The 20,943-nt window shown below is 38.3% G+C and overlaps 1 protein-coding gene across 2 annotated transcripts in view; it reads left to right on the forward strand.

Moving 5' to 3' along the window:
* Positions 1-95: 95 nt before the first annotated feature.
* The window catches only part of ERO1B (endoplasmic reticulum oxidoreductase 1 beta), a 32,782-nt gene continuing 11,934 nt past the window's right edge, over positions 96-20,943 (forward strand). For both annotated transcript variants that reach the window (XM_063328969.1, XM_063328970.1), the window contains exons 1-6: positions 96-525; positions 5,209-5,328; positions 10,452-10,535; positions 10,935-10,976; positions 16,276-16,358; positions 18,306-18,379. In XM_063328969.1, the coding sequence (XP_063185039.1) occupies positions 424-525; positions 5,209-5,328; positions 10,452-10,535; positions 10,935-10,976; positions 16,276-16,358; positions 18,306-18,379 (505 nt within the window). In that variant the 5' untranslated portion in view covers positions 96-423. The remainder of the gene's footprint in view (positions 526-5,208; positions 5,329-10,451; positions 10,536-10,934; positions 10,977-16,275; positions 16,359-18,305; positions 18,380-20,943) is intronic.

A 20,943-nucleotide genomic window follows, 5' to 3' on the forward strand; every position in this document is an offset into this window, starting at 1 on the left:
TTGGAGGTGCGCGTGGTCCTCTCCCATTGGTCACCGCGCCCCTGCACCCCCCACCCCGGCCCCGCCGCGGCGCACTACAGTTCCCGGGATGCCGCGCGGTCGCCGGAGGACGGGGCGGTTGGGCGGCCGCGGTGGTGGCTGCGCGAGAGGAGCGTGTGCGCGCGCCGGTGCTGTGGCGGCGGCAGAAGCGGTAGCGGCGGCGGCAGCGCGCGGGCAGGTTGAGGTGAGCGCGGCGCCCCCGCCCGACGGCTCCCGCCGCAGGCAGGAGCGGCCGCGCCGGGAGGAGACGCTGCCACCGCCGCCGAGCCTCGGTTCGTCCGTCTGTCTCCTTCCTGTGGCGGCGGCGGCGGCTGCTGCTGCGCGGCGGGGCGAGGGCCGCCCTCCCCCGTCAGCCGCGGCGGGCGGAGCGGCGGCGGCAGCAGCATGAGTGGCGGCGGTGCCGCCGTCCGGAGCAGAGCGGTGAGGGCAGGGTTGGCAGCGCGGCTGCTGACGGTGCTCAGCTGCGTCCTGACAGCGGAGGCCCAGGTAGGAAGCCGGCGGCGGGTGGGACGATGCGGCAGGGTCTCCTTATGGCGGGGGAGGAGGTGGGGGAAGCAGGGCAGGGCGGCCGGGCAGGGGTGTCCCACCGGTTGCGGGTAGGGCTGCGGAGCCCTGCCTAAGGAGAAGGGGAACAGGGGTCCTCCCTGTCGTGGGGGCTTCGGAGGGTCCTGGGGGGAGAGGGCAGCTTCGGGCCGTCATGTGCAGCCTCCCCTTTGGCGAAGTCAGGAGGTCCCTCGGTGAAGTCGGTAGCCCCACGTCCTTCCTATTCGATACCCGGTGGTTGCTGCTTGCTGGGATCCAGCTCGGTGCCTCCTGTCTGTGGGGCCACGCTGCTGCAGAGAGGGCAGAAGTTGGTCGACCGGGGAACCACCGGTAGTACCCTTAAATAACGGTCCAGCTACACAGAGGAGTTGTTTAATCCAAGTGACGCTGCTCGCTGTCTGTGGGGGTGTCGTGTTGAGGAGCTCAGGGTTGGATCGTACCCTTGGCTTTTAGGCAGAAACTTCGGCGTCCTGACGAAGTCCATGAGAAGCCATGTGTTAGAATGGTAGTATCACTGCCCGGGCTTAGCTTGCGTTTAGGTCGTGTCTTGTCTGTTTGCCCATATTACCGAGGAGGGTGAGAGTACCCCTTCTTTCTGTGAACTTGTCTTCACAGCTTCAGAAGGACAAGTGTCTGTAGTTGGAAGTTTGCTATTCATCATCAGTATGACTGTGACTGAAGTAATAGATGGTGTCAAGTAGGGAAGGATTTCAGCTGGGCCGAAAACACGTGGAGCAAAGTTTTTCTTCTGTAGCTGATTATGATTTTTCTTATTTTTTCTGAATTTCTGCTTTGTGTAACATGCTATATTCTTAGTGACCATCAAAGGCAGTGGCTAGAGTAGTCTAGCATAGATAGCTTTTATTGCAGGCTGGTTTTTTGTTATAAGTTGAGATTTTCTCAGATTTAAAAATCTCTCAGCCACTATTTTAGCTAGCTAAATGCTAATTGAATTGGCATTCTTAAAGAATCCATTAACAAACTGGCATGGTTTTCTTATGATGCTTGGCAGAGAGATTGGTTATTTCCGTTTCATAAAATTGTTAGCATATTGTATTCAGAGTTTAAGTACCTAAAGTTTGACTTGTACAGGGAAAAGATAAGCTAGCCATTAGTTCTTGGACTCATATTACCTATAGCTTTTCTTTCATTGTGCAGCTATGGCACAGTAAAACATTAAGGAACAAAACAAGGTGTCCCAGGTGGTCTTCTAATTGTTGAAGCAATTAAAGTACAACAACCTGATAACACTAATAAGGTTGTTTGTATGACTGACTGTTAGTATACGCATTTATTCTGATTTTTCTTAACATTGAAGTGCTGAATACGTTTCCCTTTTCAGATTTCATAAGGAGAAATTGATGCAGGTTGGACACTAACCTTTTCTTCTGAAAGGTTGATTTATCTTGGAGAAGATAAGTTAGAAGTTTAATATCTCCAGTACAGCTCTGATATCTGTACAAGACGTAAACTAGGTTTGAAAATATAGGGAAATATTTTGATAAGCATATTGGAAATACAGAATAGCAGCTATTGAATGTCAGACGACTTCTTGAACATAAATTGTAGTAGGCTAATGCTTTTAGAGTTTGTCATAGAATTCAAAGTTATTTAACAGATGAAAAGAAAGCTTGATGCTTGGCCATTGTAATAAAAGTTGTGATAACTTACAGTATGGTTTGGCTTTATATTTGTGGACTAAGTTAACTAGTATAGTTCAATTAAAAAGCAAAATACCAATTGTGTGAATAGCAAAGTAGGTCTTACAATATGTAATTTTAACTGCGTAATACACGGTTCTTATTTTGGTGTCTCCAGTTTGAAAAAGAATTCACTGGAAGATCCAGGTGTCAACAAAAAAAAAAAAACAAAAACAAAAAACAATTTTCTGCATGTTCTTAGAGTGTTTCATCATTACACAAGTGAGAGCACTGAAGAGTACAGCTGGACTAATAAAAAACCTCTAACTGGGGTACTTGAAGCTGGTGTTGCTGTTGTATTAGTGTGCTATGAACTGACTCCACTGATGTGCAGTATTGGTGTTTCATATGTGCTGTCAAACCATTTTACAAATTGTGGTTTGGTACAGATATAGCATAGTTTAATTTTAGAGCATGCCTTCCAAGGAAACATTGATTTTGCTATTTTATGTATACAGGCAGCTAACTGTTCCAGTTTTGAAAAAGTTGTGAGAAAGAAATGGAGAATTTCGTTTGCTTGCTCTTGTTACACTGAATTAATTTTTCTCTTAATAATTTCTTAGACCAGCTCTAGTTTTGGGGGAGGGTTTATTTCTGAAACTTCATAATGTTCTAAGTAAACTGTACTGTGTTTTGAAAGATGTTCTTAGAATCGAGATTTTATCAGAGACATCTGGCAGCTGGAGGTGTGACCTCCATTAGTTTGCTATCTTAGTTGAATAAAAAGACTGCAGCTTTTTATTTTTCCATGGGAATTTGATACTGAGTGTAACTACTGCGTGTTTGTTTGTAACATTTTCCCCTGAAAAAGCATTTTCAGTTTTGCATAGATGGTAAAAATATTTTTCTAAGCAGTGGATAGCTTCATGAGGTGGTCATTAAGATAGTTTCCTACTCTTTATCTTCGTAGTCCAAAGAAAATTGCTCAGACCTTTCCTACTGCTTTCAGCGTAATAAATTACTGCCCTTCACATTAGGTTTATCCTGTTTATGCAGTTTAATAATATTTGAGCAAAATGTTCAGAGTTATCTTTTTGCCTTTTTATATTATAAGGAAATGTACCGCTGTTTGGTCTGTGGTATGGTGTTACCTATAAAGACTGCAAAATTAATTTCTGCCTATATGTAACTGATAAGAAATTTTCAATTTTTTAATGAAATCATTATAGATTAAAATGCATGGGGTTTTTATTTCTGTAAATATCAATAATAACAAGTTTTGTCTCCTGACTTTGAAGTTGGCAATCATGTTGGCTTTGAGCTCTCTTGGCTTTGTGAAAAACCTGTAATTGCACATAGTCTCTTTCATAGCTGTTTGCCCATGTTTGAAGTAGATAACACTAACAAAGGCAAGCATAACAGCACGGAAGACTAAAGTAACGGAAGACTAAAGTAAAGTAACTTCCCTTAAATGAGTTTTACTCCATTGCCATATCTACTCTGCAGAATTGTGACAGCCTGTTAAGTGCCTGAGGAAAAGTAGGATCAACATAAGGTGCATTTTCTACTTAGATGCTTATTGCCATACCCTCATCTCTTTATTTTCACAGGGGTTTGGGAGAAATCCGTTTCCTGGGCCTCCTTTGTGCTTCATAAAAGTGCAGAAGCCTACCATTTGGTTTCTAGTGACTCTTTTACATCAACCTTGGTTATATAAGGGTATCTGTTCTGTAAAGTAGTGGAGTGATTTATCATGCATAAAACAGATTAGATGATTTCATAATCTCATCTATGTGAAATCTGTGGAGAAAAAAAGCGCCACAAAATATCTTTCATCTCCTTTTGCACATAACCTTTTAATAATTAGAAGTTCTTCTAAGCCTGTGCAAGATATAAAATAGGAAAGCCCACACATCTTATATGCTTTCTAGGCCATCATGTGTGTTGATGAATTTCTTGTCTCGCTGAAGAGTAGTAGTAGTAAACAGCAGTGCTTGGTTTCATTCCCTTAGATATGGTCTAAAGCCTTCAAACTTACGTTTGAAAGGCCTTTCAAACATGTTTGTAGTTGTTTAAGAAACTATGCTTAGGAGTAGTTAGTTTAGATTTAATGAAATTTATCATACAAATGTTCATAGAATCACACTTTTAGTGTTTCCACGTTTCACTAAGACACACTGTCAGGGTCTCAGTGAAAGAGTTGCTGTAGCTTAGGCTCCTCCGTTGGGCCAGTCCTCTCTGCTACTTGCACAGTCCTGCCTTCCTCTCCTGTACTGACAGTAGCACTTCTGCACTTCTGTGCGCTCCTTTTTGTAGAGATGGTCTTAAGCTAGCATAGTGCCTTGAACCAGCTTGCTGTACTAGCACAAGAAGAGGGAAGGGTCCTGGAAAGTTCAGACTTAGTTTCACAGTGCCTGCACCTGGTTTTCCTAGTATTTATTTGTAGAATTTAACTGTGAAGTTACTGACTTCTTGGGCACAGAAGTACATATTCCCCTTTCTACCATGACTCTAAAGAAAGTAGCTGGAGTGTTTTTACACTTGGGAAAGAATTATAAGATGACAATGTGTTATTTAGGTGATTCAACAATGAGCGTATGCTAGGAGAATGCTTGGTATGCTACTCTGATATTCTAACATACTATGTGTTCATAGTTTGGAAAATATTGGTGCTCATTCTGCAGAAAGTTCTATATGCTGAATCTGTCAAAAAATTTCAGGGCTGAAATTGTTAATCTGGCTAACATTGATTCAGCATTGCATTTGGAAGTGGACTCAAGCTCAAAAAGTGCTAAGGTCTGTTATTTTCTAATTCTGAGGGTGTAAGGTATGTTCTAGAGTATTTTAATGGTAAGAAATAAATTATTTGCTATGGAACTGTATTTCACTGGTATTTCTTTTGACTGATGTTTTTTCCTCCTTAGAGGATTTTTCGGTAGTTAATATTGCATTACTAAAAACAATTTTTTATGTATTTTTTTAATAGCTCACAGGAGTCCTAGATGATTGTTTATGTGACATAGAAAGCATTGATGACTTCAATACCTTCAAGATCTTCCCAAAAATACAGAAACTGCAAGAACGCGATTACTTCAGATATTACAAGGTATAATTAGAATGGTATTTTCCTGAATAATTTAAATAAAATCTGGAAAATACAGGGAGGATTACATATCAAATCAACTTGTCTGTATTAAGTTGTCTTTTAGAGGTCCACAGCTCTTTAATTTGGTTGTAGCAGGTTTTCAGTCCCTGACAGTTATTTTGGTAATAAGTCATGTTTGCTGTATTAATCCTGGAGTCAGTGACAGTAATTCATGACTGCTTTCATTCAACTGATAAGTGGTAATTTTAAAGGTAGTATCTTTGTACTGCTGCATCTAGAAAAGGATTGCGTGTTAGCAACTTTCTGACAGCGTGCAGTACTTGTCTTCTAAGAAATGTGTGTAATTTGAAATGGAAATGTTGCAATGATTTCGTATAAGTTACTGTCTTAGTTTTGATTTTAATGTTTGCTATCTAGGGAACCATTGCTCCTTTGAAAAATAGGTAAAAATATTCAAGTAGTATGTAGTATCACTTTTTTATGACTTTAAACTTTTTTTTTCTCTGTATTAGAATCTGATGAGCAAAATAAGATTTAGAAGCTTGGTACTCCTGTTTTCAGATAAGCTTAACTTCAAAATGAGGTTGCATTTTGCCTGAGCTAATCAGATAGTTGCCTGCTGCTGGGAAAAGGAGGTTCCAGGCCTTTAGGGCAGACCATCCTGCCTTTTTAGCCTGTCCCTACTTCTAGCTCTTGGGCTTGTCTGACTGTGCATTAGGCCAATGCATCTCTTTTTAACCTGGTAGATTTTTAGTTTGAATGTTTGGGTTTGTTTTGGTTTTTTGTGGGTTTTTTGGTTTTTTTTTCCCAGGATGTAGCAAGTTATCTAGCTGACCTGGAATCAGACAAGTATTAAACTCATGCAAGATGCAGTTGTGAATGTGAGGAAGGAGAAAAAAGTGTTAGAATCTTCCCTTTCTAGTCTGAGTAAGCAGTAATGTGTGACTTCACCCTGAATCTACATGATACAGTTCTAACCTCACTCTTCAGGAGAAATGAGATATGTGGAACTTTGGTAACAACGCATCACATAGTGTAGTGGTAATTAGATTCTCCAGAGGCAACAGAGAGATACAAACTAAAGTATTTGAAAAAGAGGAGCAACAGGTATAGAAGGTTTTATACAACAGTAATTTAATCCTGCAAGTTTAGAGCTAATTTTTGTTTCAGCAGCAGTTCTGCAGATCATATTTTAATGGTGTGTTGCAATCCTGCCTCATCCATCATACTGATGTTCCTAATAGATTGGCAATTACAAGGGCCAGTGTGCAGTCCACCCATCACCACACATTATTTAGTACTTCCATTTGTGATAGGGAAGAATTTGTGTTGAACAACCAAACTAAGTAAGTCAGAACATTTTTCATTCTTTCCCCTCTGAATAAACGACAGAGTTCTTTTAATGTCCCTACACAGAATCATGGAAATGCTGTTAAGAACATAGGTGGATGTGGAAATTGTGAGGGTAGGCAATAATCATCTAGGTCAACTTCAGTGTAGCTAAATACTGAATAAGCATAGGGGGAGTATACTTGTTTTGGGAGTGAAAACACTCCTACTCTGAAGTAATTTAATTTGTAATAGGAATTTGGATCATGAACTTTTGTAACTACAGTCGCAGTATTCCCATTCTGTTACCAGTACAACAGCCATAAAAGAACTCAAACTTTAATCTGTAATACTGAATGGACTAGCTAGTTTTTATTTGAAGGCCAAATAAAACTTTCTATTTAAAGTCTTGCTGAAATTGCGCTGGGTGATTTCTAGTTAGTGGTACACTTCTCAATGAAACAAAGGAATAAAAAAAAATTGTCTCTGTATAGTTTTAGACATCAAAACACACAAACTATAGAAGCCTTGTGATAAGAAATCTAACTTTTAATCTGTCACAAGTATTGAATAATACTCTAAATAATAATAATGAAATATAATACTTCAGACCCTGAAGAAAGTAGAAGGGCATTCTATGTAGCCAGTGCATGATTGGTACTGGTTAAAGTACAAGTGCTATACAGCCTCAGTTTGTCTCACAGTGTCTGTGTGTTCTGGTTTTTAGTGCTCTTGAATAATTCTGGGACTAGTATATCTTGATTTGCAGGTGTTCTTTTTGAATTAATCTGCAGATTAGACAGCAGTAGTCTTTTATTTATAGTGTTCCTCTGTGTAAGAACAGCAACTGCCTGGTTACTTTTATCTTCCAAAGTGTGTTAGCATTTTTTATTGTTAGAGTTTACTTTGAAGAAGGCTGAAGTCTAACTGTGTTAGCTGGCCTTTTGTTTTTTTGGTAGAAATTGGTGTGAGGGGCAAGTTTTATATAATAGCTTTTATTGTGAAGGTGATGTAAAATTTAATGCTTCTTTGTGCTTTATTTAAAAAGATGAGTGAACAAGTACAAAAGATTTCAAAATTTTAAATATTTTTTTCTAGGGATGGTGTTTGTGGACTGAATGGGGGAGGGAAATGGGGTGGGAAAAGCAACCTACAATCTCTGCTTTTAATGTATCTGTGCTAGCATGACTTGAACTGTAACTAGAAGACAGTTGTCATCACTCCTAAGAAGTCGTACCATCTGCTTAATTTCTTGTTAAGTTTTTTTAACTGAGGAATCTCCTTAACATTTTAAAGCTGAATTTATAATTCCTAGTCATGCTGAATAAGTACATCAAAATTGAAACCTGGAAGACAGTCTTTCCTTCAGATGTTATACAGCAGTTAACTTTGTATGCATATTTTGAAAATACAGAAGGAACTTACTTGCTGAAAGGTTTGGTAGAGGAATTTAGTATAATAAAGGGCAGTTGAGCAAGTCAAACATTTAAGTTTTGCTCTTTGGGGATCTTTTGTATTATTGATAGAACATTTGAAGAGGGAGATCTTTTTGTTTTGCTTTAGTTTGGGTATGTAGAGACGCAGAACAGTTTATCCCTCAAGCATTAAAGGTTGTTTCTTTATTTCTGGTACATAGTTTTGATTTTTCTTAGCTGTCAAAATTGAGAGAATAGACTGGAGGGAGGGTAAAATATGGCTATAATTCATCTCAGATTCTTCATATTGTGCCTGCTTTGTATTATAGGCATATTGATCTAGTTTTCCTTATGCTTGATATATTATGTATAATGCTGGGTGAAAAAAATGAATTTGATTCTTTTGTTTTTGTTTTTTTCTTTTTTTTCCTGGGGTTCTGGTTTGACAATTCAGTGAATGTAGCCATTGGGCTTCTATTACTGTATTCCCTCCCTAGAAACAGGCCACGTAGAGCAAATTACTGATCCAGTATAAATTTACTCTGCCAGTTAAATGTGTTCAAAGCATAAAGGAGTTTTTTAATGGAATAATTGTTCAAGACTGCTCAGTGATTTCAGTTTTTCTCCAAATTAAAAGATTGAATAGTGTGTTTCTTTTATCATAGCAGGAACCCTTCAGCTACCACATGCAGTGAACTCAAAGTTCATCAAAGCATGGGATTTAAGAGTTCAGTTGCCAATTTTTTGCTTGAGGGGCTGCTCTGGCACTACTGTACTGGACATTTAAGCTTTGTTTCCTGTCTATGTTTCTCTTTATGTAAAGTGAAAAGATATAAATTACATGAATTAGAAAAATGTTCCTACATATAAGGGGAAAACTAAATGATGAAGCATTTAGTCTCAATCTTTTAACATGTTAGGTATAGCAAGAATACTGTTCTTTATAGTGTGTGACTATTAATTTACTGTACAGCTGGTATGTATTTTTATCCATATGCTAGCGTAAGGATTAGTTTTCTGACTTAAGATTTATAGACTTAAATAATTTTTATAAGCACATTTATAATTCTTAAATTTTTGTATTGGAACTGCTTTAGGACCTGATGCCATTCTTGCGGTATCAAGCTTAATTTTGCAGTGCGTTTTATAGAACTCTTGCTGTGTCTGACTACGTAATCAAATTCAGTATCTTCAACAGTTTCAAACAAGAAGTGATACATCAAATCATTCAAGATATAGTTTGTTGCCTATAAGTAGTGACTTCAGTTGAGTATCTTCATTAATAGTATTTATCAACTGAAGAAAACTAGTACGAGCTGTGTTAAAGGAAAACAAAATAATAGAAGTTATTTTTGTTATGGTGTTTTTTAAGTACTTTGAAAGTTTTAAAATTGACTTTTTATCTGGAAAATAGTGGTTGCTACTGAGGATAAATGCTTTGTATTTTATTTGTAATGTTAGATTTTAAAGATGTACTTCTACAGTGTTTCTGGTTGGTCATGCAGGAGAACTTTTAGTGTGTAGGCTTTGGCTTATGAGTGATGAGGTCAAAGTGTTTTTTATCACTACTGTTTGTTAGTGTGTAAGGCTAATGTAAAGGAAAGCTGTGATTTTACTTACATTTTTTTCCATTGACTTTGACATTGATAATCCAAGTAAAATGTAGTAAAGCGTTTGAATCTCTTGCCGTGTATTAGATACTAGTATATATGGTACTCCCTACCTTTATTGTGCCATTTAATGACAAATAGGAGCACTAATCATCACAGGATTTGCTAGTAATGTTTCTGAAGTGGTTTCTCTTCATTATTTGTATTTGTACTATATCAGCTCTCTAATTTGAGGCCATTATGATACTCATTCTTCCTTGACTAGCTATGATGTGCAGTGATGATTGCCTGTTTTTATTGCTTGAAATCTGAAATCATCCAAGTGCTTATTTGAATCAGTATACTTGTGCACTAGTCTGTCCTTCATCAAATGTATTTTCTTGATCAGTATAGTAAAAATACAACTGATTGTAAGTACGGCCATTTAAGAGCTGCATACGTCTGATTTGCAGCTGCCTTAGTAGTTTATTTACTGCTTTGAAGTTATATTAGTGGTGAGAGATTTAATTTGTGCTTTAATATACTATGTGTTTGTGTCCATTGGAAACCATTATCACTAACAATTCCATTGCAGCAAGCTTCAGCTTGTATACTCAGAGGGAAACAACCAACCAAACCCCCACAACGTCCCCCCTAGACTTAAAGGATTAAATTTAACCCTTTTTCCTTGTATTCTCTCCTTTTAATTTAAAAGGTTTTACTGACAGCTCTTTCTTTTAAAGTTATCTTATGTAAGTGTTGATTGTAAACTTTGGCTTTGTATGTTTAGGTGAACCTGAAGAGACCATGCCCATTTTGGGCTGATGATGGCCATTGTTCTATCAAAGACTGTCATGTAGAGCCTTGTCCTGAGGTATGGATCAAATAATTTAAAATAGAAAAAGATTGTTTGGTTAAAAAGTTGGCTAATTTGTAGGGACTAATACTATACTAACACTATTTACTAACGAGAACTTAAATTTAAATAAGAGTGACAATAAAATTGTTTTCCATTTCAAAAGCAGAAATACAGCCAAAGTATTTTAAAGTCTTAGTCAATTTACCAATAAAACAAATAGCTTTAAGAATAAGTTTCTTATAAACTCTAGCACTGTTTCAGATATAACATGTTTAGAAGGCAAAGGAGCAAGTTAATTATTTAAAAACAAGTTTGCTTTGACCTTGTAGGAATGATATTTAGTTTGTAGATTTTAATCAAGCATAATAATTTCTATGAACAATGTAAAGTGTGTGATTCACTTTTTATTTTTAGAGCAAAATACCTGTTGGAATTAAAGCTGGGAGCTCGAATAAAGTAAGTAGTCATTTCATTTCTAAGTTCTTTCTAAATTTTTTTTTTAAATTTTAACATTGCAATAATTGTGTGGCACTTTATTACAAACCTTCAGTCTTGGCATAGCGATGAAACTGTTAACATAACTGGTCAGTTCCTGTATATGGTTTCTACATTTTTACTTTTATGTATAATAAAGTGTTTCTGACATAGCTGGTACTATTGTATCATTCTGAGTCTGTCATATCTTGAAAGCTGGTGCAGACTGAATCAGTGAATGAGCAGGGACAGCAGCACATGACCACAGAATGCCTGATGCAAAATTCTTTGTTCATTTCTGAGCACAGGCCACCTTCTAAAAGCCATAGGCTAGCATGGACAGTTGCAGCCTTTTGTAAGAATGATATATAACCACAACCTCTAATATTAAAAAACCTGAATGGTTACATGTAGTTTTGCCATGTCTAATCTTGAGCAGGTCATTAATCTAGAAACAATTTAGGCTAAAGTGGTAAGTTCAAGCATAAGTAGTCAGTCTGTGCTGTTGGCTTCTGCTAGCTTCTCTCCAGGCCATCCTTCTGAAGTCACCAAGTGATCTTAGCAAAGCCGAAAAAGTAAAGAGGGTATATGCACCTAGAAAAGAGGCCCAAATCCCAAACACAGTGCCCAAGAATAAGGATTTTAGCAGTTGATGGGATAATAGTGCCCAAATAAGAGATCTTCCTGTTGAGTGCCTTGGTTGTGTTGCAGACTCGTTCTTGCTGAACTATATCTCCATCCTCCCCAGTACCTTCCACCTCCCCGGGCAGCCAAAGCTGCTGCTTGTCTCACCTGGGTGTAGCTCACTGTATCGTAAATGACCGTTTAGACTTTATGCCAAGAAAGATTACCAAAGACAGCAGAGAGGAATACTTCATCATGAATTGATGATTTCTGTGTCCTGCTGTTTGGAACAGTGCAGGCAAGAATATCCAAGCTCTAGCTTGAGAGGAAGTCTTGTCTCCTGTTCATACATGTATTGGTAAGCTCATTCTGAAGTACTCCGTACTTTAGTACTCTGAAGCGTACCTCTTTAAAGGTTTTTGGTGATCAGAGAAGAGACATCTTTCTCACTGACATGACTTAAATGTCAGTCATTCACCATTTCAGCACAAGCAGCAGTAGTTGTTCTGCGAAAGTTGTGGCACTATCTCTGGGCAGATGATCTTGAGTTAACTGGATAATCTGTTGCCAGTTCTCTTTTTCATTGGCTTTGTTCTCTTCCAAGCTTGGTTGTAGAGAAACTGACTCCTGAAATACCGTAATGCCTCCTAAAGAGGCATTTTGAGACTTCAAAAAATGTTTCAAAAGGGATTCTTATAGTAGACATTTGAGCTTCCTGATTGATTAATCTTGAGAGCCATAAGTAAGATGTTAATCAGTAGCTAAAGAGTATGCTGTTCTTAAGATATTTCACGTGAGCATATTGAATTGGACTTGGGAAGTAAAAAATCAGCTACCTTTCACTTTTACCACAGTAAGAAAACTGTGATAGCTTCTTTGGGAAGCTATTATTTGCTAGTATATTTGCTACAGTTGTTTCCTTTGAGTTGCCTTGTGGGTTGTTGCAACCAGCTACGGTTCTGAAAGTTGGTCAGTTCTGCACCTTTAATCTGTAGTAGAACAAAGACACTAATACCTGCTGCTTTTCTGTCAGAAAACTAAATATTTCTGCAGGAAAATTGTGATGAGGACAGACATAAATCTTAAGTACGCCATTTTCATACTTATGATTCAGTCAAAGATCTTTCTTGAGTCAATTAAAAATTGTTAATATCATTTAATATCCCTTTTAAGGAAACATCCAACTTATCTTAGTATGAATGTTTTGTTTCAAGGACTATGCAAATACTGTGCTATTAGACTGTGCTCAGACCATTTGGAAAAGTCCTGCATCTTGTGGACTATCCTTAAAGTATTGGTTGAAAAAAAAAAAACCAAAAAGGTGGTTTTCCTCTGGGGACATACTTGTCCAGTTTCTCTCTTTCATCGTGATAGTGTCTGCCCTGGAAAGCTGAAAACAGCCAAAGGCATCTTTGATAACGAGAGCTGTCACCTCTTGAGTAGATATACTTAGGGTAGAATCCTCTGCAGAAGTTTTCTGTGGTCTGAGTGCTTGGCTTCTGTGCAGTTTCCTGTTGTCCTTCTCTCCTAATGCAGATGAGCTTGTAAACTTTTAGCTTTATTTAGGCTTTTGTGAGGGATGTCTTTCGTTTGTTTGTTGAACCATAGACAGAACAGTTCTTCTTTTGAAAGCTCATCTAGCTGCAAAGGCCGGGGTTACACTTGCACAGCTCTCCCACAGAAGCGCAGTTGGCAATGGAGGATCTCTTCTTAATTTGTGTCACCAACATAAGCTTTTTGAAATGGTGCTGGAGAGGCACAAAGTAGTTCCCTTTCTATAGTCCTGTTTCATTTGAGAGGTGAACAAACTTTGTGGGGCTAGATGTTAAAGAATTGTCATGACAGCTGCTGTATTAATCTTTGAGGCAAGGAACAGGATGCAGTAACTTGAGATTACAACATTTAACTTAATATTTTACTTTCTGCCCACCTCTTTTCTGTTATCTTCTAGAAACTGCTCTTCGGAGACCCTGCTTTGGCAGGAACAGATAATTTGTCCTGATCTAGTCAGTGGTCGCAGAGCAGTGATCTGATAGCTGTTGCTGTTAAACACTGGAGAGTAATGAAGTCTGGAAACATGTTTTGAGACTTGAAAGTTGGTTCTGTTTGAAACCTTAAATTTAGGATGATATTCTTGGCAGTAATTTTTTTTCACTTCAGGGTAGGGATTGGTTTGCAGTTCTAGACATGCAGAATGTTTACTTCAGTATCTCAGTATGTTATTTCATCAGCAGTGTCTGTTTCATTCTAGGTCAGATCCATTCCTTGTTCAGATTTTTCCATTTAACATCCATATGATGCTAAAGAATGGGCTCCAGCCCTGGCAGATCCAAGAAAATTGAGTGAGAAGTACCTTGGAGAGTAATTATTTGTTATGGGCAAGGCCTGTAACAAGAATTAAATTATTTGGGTTTTTTAATCTCCTTCTCTTCTTTGGTCTTCAGTAGGTTCTGCTATTTTTCCTTGTATTGGTTCTGGCAAATGTATTTTTAAAGCAAGTCATCTTGCTTTAAAAACAGTTTAATTAAATCTTTTTTTTTTTTTTTTTTTGAGAATTACTGTGGTATGTATTGTGGTGGCACTTTGTCTCTGTCTTTACCAGCATAGCTGAACCCCAGATCACAGGATCAAGTAGCTAGAACAAGACATGGGTCAAGTCACCAGTAGTGGAGGAAGGGCTGGTCTGTGGCCTCTTGCAAGGTCTCATGTGAATCTATGGGCCTGAATGGAATTTACCCCAGGGTGTTAAGAGAAGTGTCTGACACTGTTGCAAGGCCACTGTCTATAATCTTGGAAACATCACGGACATCAGGCGATATCCATTATGACTAGAAGAGGGCAAATGTCGCACCCATCTACAGGGCCCAAAAGAGGACCCAGGAGACTACAGGCCCATTAGTCTTACTTTAGTCACCGGGAAAGTAATGGAACAAGTCCTCCTAGAAAGTATGGCAAACTAAATAAAGCAGGTGAAAAAACCAACAGGGGTTTACCAAAGGCAAGTCATGCCATGTTAGCCTAATTGCCTTCTACAACAAAATAACATCTTCTGTCAACACAGGGAGAGCAGTGGGTGTAATTTCCCTGGACTTCAGCAAAGCATTCAACACTGTTTCCCACAGTTTTCTCCTGGACAAACTGGCAAGACACAAATTGAATGGCAGGTCTGCAGCATGAGTAGCAAATTGGCTAACAGGTAGACCCAGAGGGTGCTAATCAATATTTTTACTCAGACTGGAAGCCTGTCACAAGTGAGGTCCCTGAAGGATCAATACTGGGCCCCGTGCTGTTCAACATGTTCGTAAACAATCTGGATGATGGGATTGAAAGCACCCTCACCAAGTTTGCTGGTGACACCAAACTGGCTGGTGAGGTGGACATGTCAGATGGGAGAGCCATCTTACAGAGAAACCTGGACAGGCTAGATGAGTGAGCTAGCAAGAACAGGTTGAAATTTAACAAATCCAAGTGCAATGTCCTGTACCTGGGACAGCATAACTAAAGAGCCCAAGACAGGCTAGGATCTGTGTGGCTGGGGAGCAACCTTGCTGAAAGGGACCTGGGGGTCCTGGTGGACATCAGCCTGAACAAGTCAGCAGTGTACTGCTGCAGCAACAAAGGCAAAGCCTTTAGCTTACATACTTACTTTGAGCTGGTTTTGGATGTTAATCCTTCATGTTGGTATGTATGTGCCCTGGAGTGAAGGGAAGCCAGCAGTTTAGCTTTATGTAAGCTATCAGTTGCTTAATCTTAAATCATTTTCTGTATTTCTTAAGGACTGGGATAACGTAGAAATCTGTGCAAACCTAAGGCTCAGTCTGCAAAAGAAAACACGTACATACACACACAAAATCCAACGCAAAATGTATGAAATTGTTGGGTTTTTTAATCTTTTTAAGTGAGCACTGATGCTATCTATTATGTTCCAAAACTGTTAGAAGGATTTTTTGAGCTTTAAGCTGACCGATTTAACAAATTCCCTGCTGACATAACCATATTATTGAAGAATAGTGAAATTTAATCTTTAATTCTTCAAATGTTTTCCATAGAAGTATTCTAATAGTAAGAGTCTATTTTAGTGGATTACTTTTTAAAAAATACTGTAGAATCGGAGTTCAGCTTAAATATGTCAAATTTGGCTTTAAAATAATCAAAATTTGACGTCAGCTTGAAAAGCCTCTCTTCCAGATCTGTGCATGTCTAAAGTTTGTTAATAAATAGGATTAAATGAAATATGAGGGGGAAAATGGCCAAAACTGGTATATTTTCTTACTGAAATAACCAATGAAACTTAGGCTATAATTATGCTTGTGAAATACAAGGTATCTTTATAGGTGTGACACTGTTTGTCTTCCAATGTTCTTTTATAATAGTGTTACTAAGTATCTGAAACACTTTAGAACTCAATTTAAAAAAAAAAAAAGGCAGAACAAACACATCTTTGACACTTTTATCTGAATTTTCTGTGGTAGTTAAATCCACAGAGCAAAACTGACCTGATGAAATAAAGTGAAGAAAAATGGAAATAAGAAATGGTCTTGAGGATTTTCCCTGATACTAGCCAATTCACTGTTAAACCTAGAAATACCTTTCATGGCACCTGTTCCAGAGGATTTTATGTAATTTGTTTGCATATTAAATATGAACTTTCTTACAGTATTCAAAAGCAGCAAATAATTCCAAAGAATTGGAAGACTGTGAGCAAGCTAACAAACTGGGAGCAGTTAACAGTACTTTAAGGTATGCTGTGATTTACAATAGTACAAAAATAGTAACAAAGGAGCATTCCATTTTGTCTGTCTTTGTTTTTGCAATGTGCTGGTTTTTGTTCTCCATTCTTTCCATAGCCCATTAGAAAGTAAATGTGAAATGATGCAAGAACATCTGAAGGTAAAGGTGTTAAGTAGATTTTCTTTTTTTTTTAAAGTACACTTTGATATGATTTAAAAGAGGTATCTTATAGCATCAAGAGTTGGAGGAAACTTGCATATAAACCCAGCTTTTTTCTAATTTTTACCAGTGTCAGTCTTTGTTCTTGATGACTGTGCTGGATTAAGGGATTCTGTCCTGCTCTGTCCCTCTGTTACACTAATTTGCCTGTTTGTGATCATTCAGTGAACCCGATCAGGGAGCTTATGAGTTACTCCTATTGTTGGCAAAGTTATTTTTAGCTTGGATCAATTCCCTGATCTTGCTTATTGCATGGCACAGTCAAGGTTGCATGGGAGGAATTCTGCAGGATGGTGTTGCCCCTGAGTAGTAAAGTGTGTGGGTGACCACTTAGGAAAACTTTGCCAGGTTCCCCACCTTTAAAAAGTAGAAATAGAAAAATCAATTCTTTACTTTTGATGGAGAGGTGTGATGTGTTTAGCCATAGGTTTCAGTAGTTCTACCCGATAGAGATGTTGAAACTCTTTGCTGTCATCTGACGAAATAGGACTGCCATGAAAAAGTGACTGCTTCTGCCTCGTGTGCAGTGTTTTAAACCCAACTGGGTAAAATCTTTAACCAAGGCTTTTTTAGGGGAAATAAGAAATTATTAACACTCTTCCATTCACATAGGGCAAAAAAAATGGTATTGAGTATGTGTATGGAGAGCTAAAGAGAATGCCTTTTGTGAGAGTAGGATAGACAAAGTTGTGAGAGGGCAGATAATGGATCATGCAAGTGCCAGGAAGAGTTTGTGCTTTGTAGACAAACCTCCACGTTCTCTACCTAGCAGTGCATCATCCCCATGATTTTGGGTTATTTTCCTTTATCAACTGTAGTTCTTGTGATTATCAAATCTTGCCTGCTAGTAATTATTGGAGAAGTTCCTCATTTAAGACCAAGTATAAAGTTTACTATAGTGATTTGGCAGAAGATTAGAAATGTATCTTGTTACAGAATTGCCTCTGTTTGTAGAATTGTGCTAGTACTAATTTGATCAAACAGAATAGGTTGTTTTTGTTACTTCAAGGTGCTTCACTGCACCCTGGAGCAGAGTTCCCAATCATATCTTTGCTTATGTTTTGCTGTCAGTAGTGTGGCATCAGTAGTTCTGCGCTGCATATATGCATGGAAGAAAGCATTCAGCTTTTGGCACTGTTTGTGTTTCATAGTGTGGGAACTTCAAAGTACTTGTCTCTCTGGTACAGTACACCTTTGAAAATGCTAGGGTGAGTGGAATGCCATTATTATTTAAAAGTCTTAAGACAAATCATATTCATAGAGTCATTTAGCTTGGAAAGGGTGTTTAGACGTTCATTTTCCTTCTAAAAAGCAAGACTAACTATTGCAGATCTTGTTGAAAGTACAAGTTAAGAAAATATATTCCCCTCACTCCCTCACCCCGCAAGTGACAGCTGCTAAAATAGTACTTTGAAAGGTGTTTAAAAATCTATGCTATGAAAGCATTTTACCAAGCTCTTCCTGAAGAAAGGGAAGTCACTGCCAGTGCACAGTTTGTTCAAATAATGATGGTGAAACCTTTCTTGCTGTCTGATATTAAAATGACTTTTAAAAGTATTGCAGTTGATGCCTGGTTGAATCTCTGTGCTGCTAGCAAGTGGTAATTCCATATATTCTCAAGTGTCAGATACAGTAATTCCAAGTTAACTACTGTATGTGGTTTGTGTTTCTCTCGGTAGCTCTTATTGATGTTGTTTATTTAAAAGTTTAAAATCAAATGTATTTTCTTCCCCTCAGTAACCAAAGTAAGGAGGCTTTCATTGACTGGGCAAGATACGATGATTCACAGGATCATTTTTGTGAACTTGATGGTAAAATGTTTAAGCTTTTTCAGAGTGTTTGTTTTATTTGCTGTCTCTTAAAAACCACAAAAGATTATAGTTTCCCTGCAAATAAAAATTTTTTAAAAAGCTTTAATTTTATGCTAAATGGAGATGTGACAGTTCATATCATTCTACATGTGAAGAATGCAATTTTTTACAAGGAGCATTTGGTAGCCTACACAGTGCACATTCACTATTACCCCTTGTTAGTATACTGGACAGGAGACTTATAGAAATAAAAAAGAAGGTAAATGGGAGGAGTTTAGTGTATATTTTTTAAAAAGCTGCTTCTCACAAAAGAGTTGCATCCAACACAAATATTAGACAAATTACTTGCACCTGATTCAGTTTCTTACTATATTATTTTTGTTTCTATTCTACTGTCTATGCTTGGGCTGAGTTTGTTCCTTTTCCAGCCTTGCTGTGTTTCCAAATGATCTGTGCACTAAATTCACCCTTATTTGTAAATACTTTCTTGTTAAAACATTAGGATATTAGATTGTGTCTTCCCTCTGCTACACAGATGTGAGTCCTCTTATTTGCTTGTAACATTCAAAGCTCAAAGGAATGTTTTTCAGATAGCCCTGAGAATTGCCAAGTTCAGAAATGACAGCTAAAGCCTTTTTAATAAATATCTTAGAATGCGTTCTATGCTAGGAAGGCTTGGGCGATAATGCAACATGTTTTAATCTACCTTTTGGCTAATGTTTGGTGTGACCTGAGAAAGTAGCAGCTGTAGTGGATCTACCAACTGCAGTTCTCCTTTTAGCACTTCTGCCGTGTCTTCTCTGTGAAAATTTTCTATATAAGCTGTGTCTGTAATAAATACTTGAAGAGCATAACTGTAGATGTGAACTGTTATATGCAGAAAGCTGCTATTGTCTCTACTATCTTCAAGCTGCCTGCTTAAGAGCACTCAGTTGGCAAAAGTATAGTTTAGGAGCATTTCTTTTAGAAGTAATACTAACTTAAGTAGTTCCTGATTCTACCTCCATCTCTCCTTACATCATGCCCTGGTGAAAGGAGGGTGTCCTGCCTCCAGCTGTGTTCTTCCAGTGCTGTCATTTTTTTAATCTGATGTGCATATCTCTGCATGGTAAGCTGATTCAGCTTACTTGAATAGCAGGAAAGTAAGTTGACATCTTCCTCCCATCTCCCAGATGGTTGTGATGGAACTGGCTTATCAGGTGAGTTTGGGAGCTGAAGCAGGGAGAGGTGAGAGAAAATAGCTTTACTCGGGAGAGGCAGAAACTCTTGTTCTCTTCATCTACTCTCTTCCTGGTGGCGAGAGAACTCTTAATTCCCTCAACTGTAGCACAAAGCCATATCATCAGTTTTACTCTTCACTAGCTTTTTATTTGGCTTAATGATAAACTAGATAAGGGAATTGATCTAGCTGAAAAAAACTTCATAACCCAGGTCAGCTTTCTGTACTTCTGTTGTGCTGCCCCACAGACTCAATTGTATGTGGATAATGAGAAGACAAAGTGGAGACCTGAAGCGACCAGGAAGTTTAGGAACTGCTTAGGTTAGCCATGCTGTCAAAGAAATAAAGCTGTAATTTGGCTTTGTCCCATCTGGCACCCACTGTGTTGTGTGTCTTGTGTCTGTCTTTCTTCTTTGTTTTTGCTACTACTGCTGAAGCGATGCTTAACTGCTCATGCAGAATCATCTCTTCTTTTTAGAGCAGTTTTCACTCACTGTTTTTGTGGCTTTTTTCGACATCTGAGGAAACACTCAATGGCACTGCCTGACCTATTCCTATGGATAAGTCTCTGGACTTGTACGTGGGTTTTCTTAAGCAAGAGTTGCTCTTCACCTAGAATTTCAAAGAAGAGGGAATTCTTCCTGCTTTTTACTGGTTGTAGCTCAAAACTTAAGTTTCTATTTGTATGGAGTTTTCAAGTAGAGAGAGTACTGTTTCACTGTTTTCTTTGGTATGTTGCCTGAATTGGTAGTGAACCTCAGAGATGAGGGTATAACTTGTTGAAATGATGTTTAAATAACATGTTTCTTGCCGTAACCAACAGAGCATTCTGAAATATGCTGAAAGTTTGTTCAATTAAGAAATGTGCTGCAGACTTTCTGCTAGTATACAGGGATATCTGGGGGAAAAAGTGATTTAGGTAATAGATATACAATGTGTACCAACTACAAGATGCATTCTTTGACCTTGTCTTTATTAAGAAGCCCCTGTAGCAGTATACCCATTTCAAAAAAGCAGCCCCCCCCAACCAAATACTGCCAGGCAAAAAAACCTTGAATTTGAAGCCCATTTAAAACAAAACACTGTTTATATCTTAGAATAGAGAGAGAGAACACATTGCATGACAAGCATTTATGGTGGAGTTGAAGCCACATAGAGTGTGTTCAGACAGTGTAGAAATTTATGTCTGCACAAGAGGCTCTGGAATAAATTATATACTTTTGAGCTTTCTATTTAGTGCGTATATTGCTACATTTTCACACACAAGGCATTTATAATCCAACTGGAAGACAGAGAATAGTATTATATGAAACCTCTTGTTTATGTTTAATTCTGTGTGACTGGT

The sequence above is a fragment of the Chroicocephalus ridibundus genome, chromosome 3, assembly GCF_963924245.1.
Source record: "Chroicocephalus ridibundus chromosome 3, bChrRid1.1, whole genome shotgun sequence".
Taxonomy (NCBI): Eukaryota; Metazoa; Chordata; class Aves; order Charadriiformes; family Laridae; genus Chroicocephalus; species Chroicocephalus ridibundus.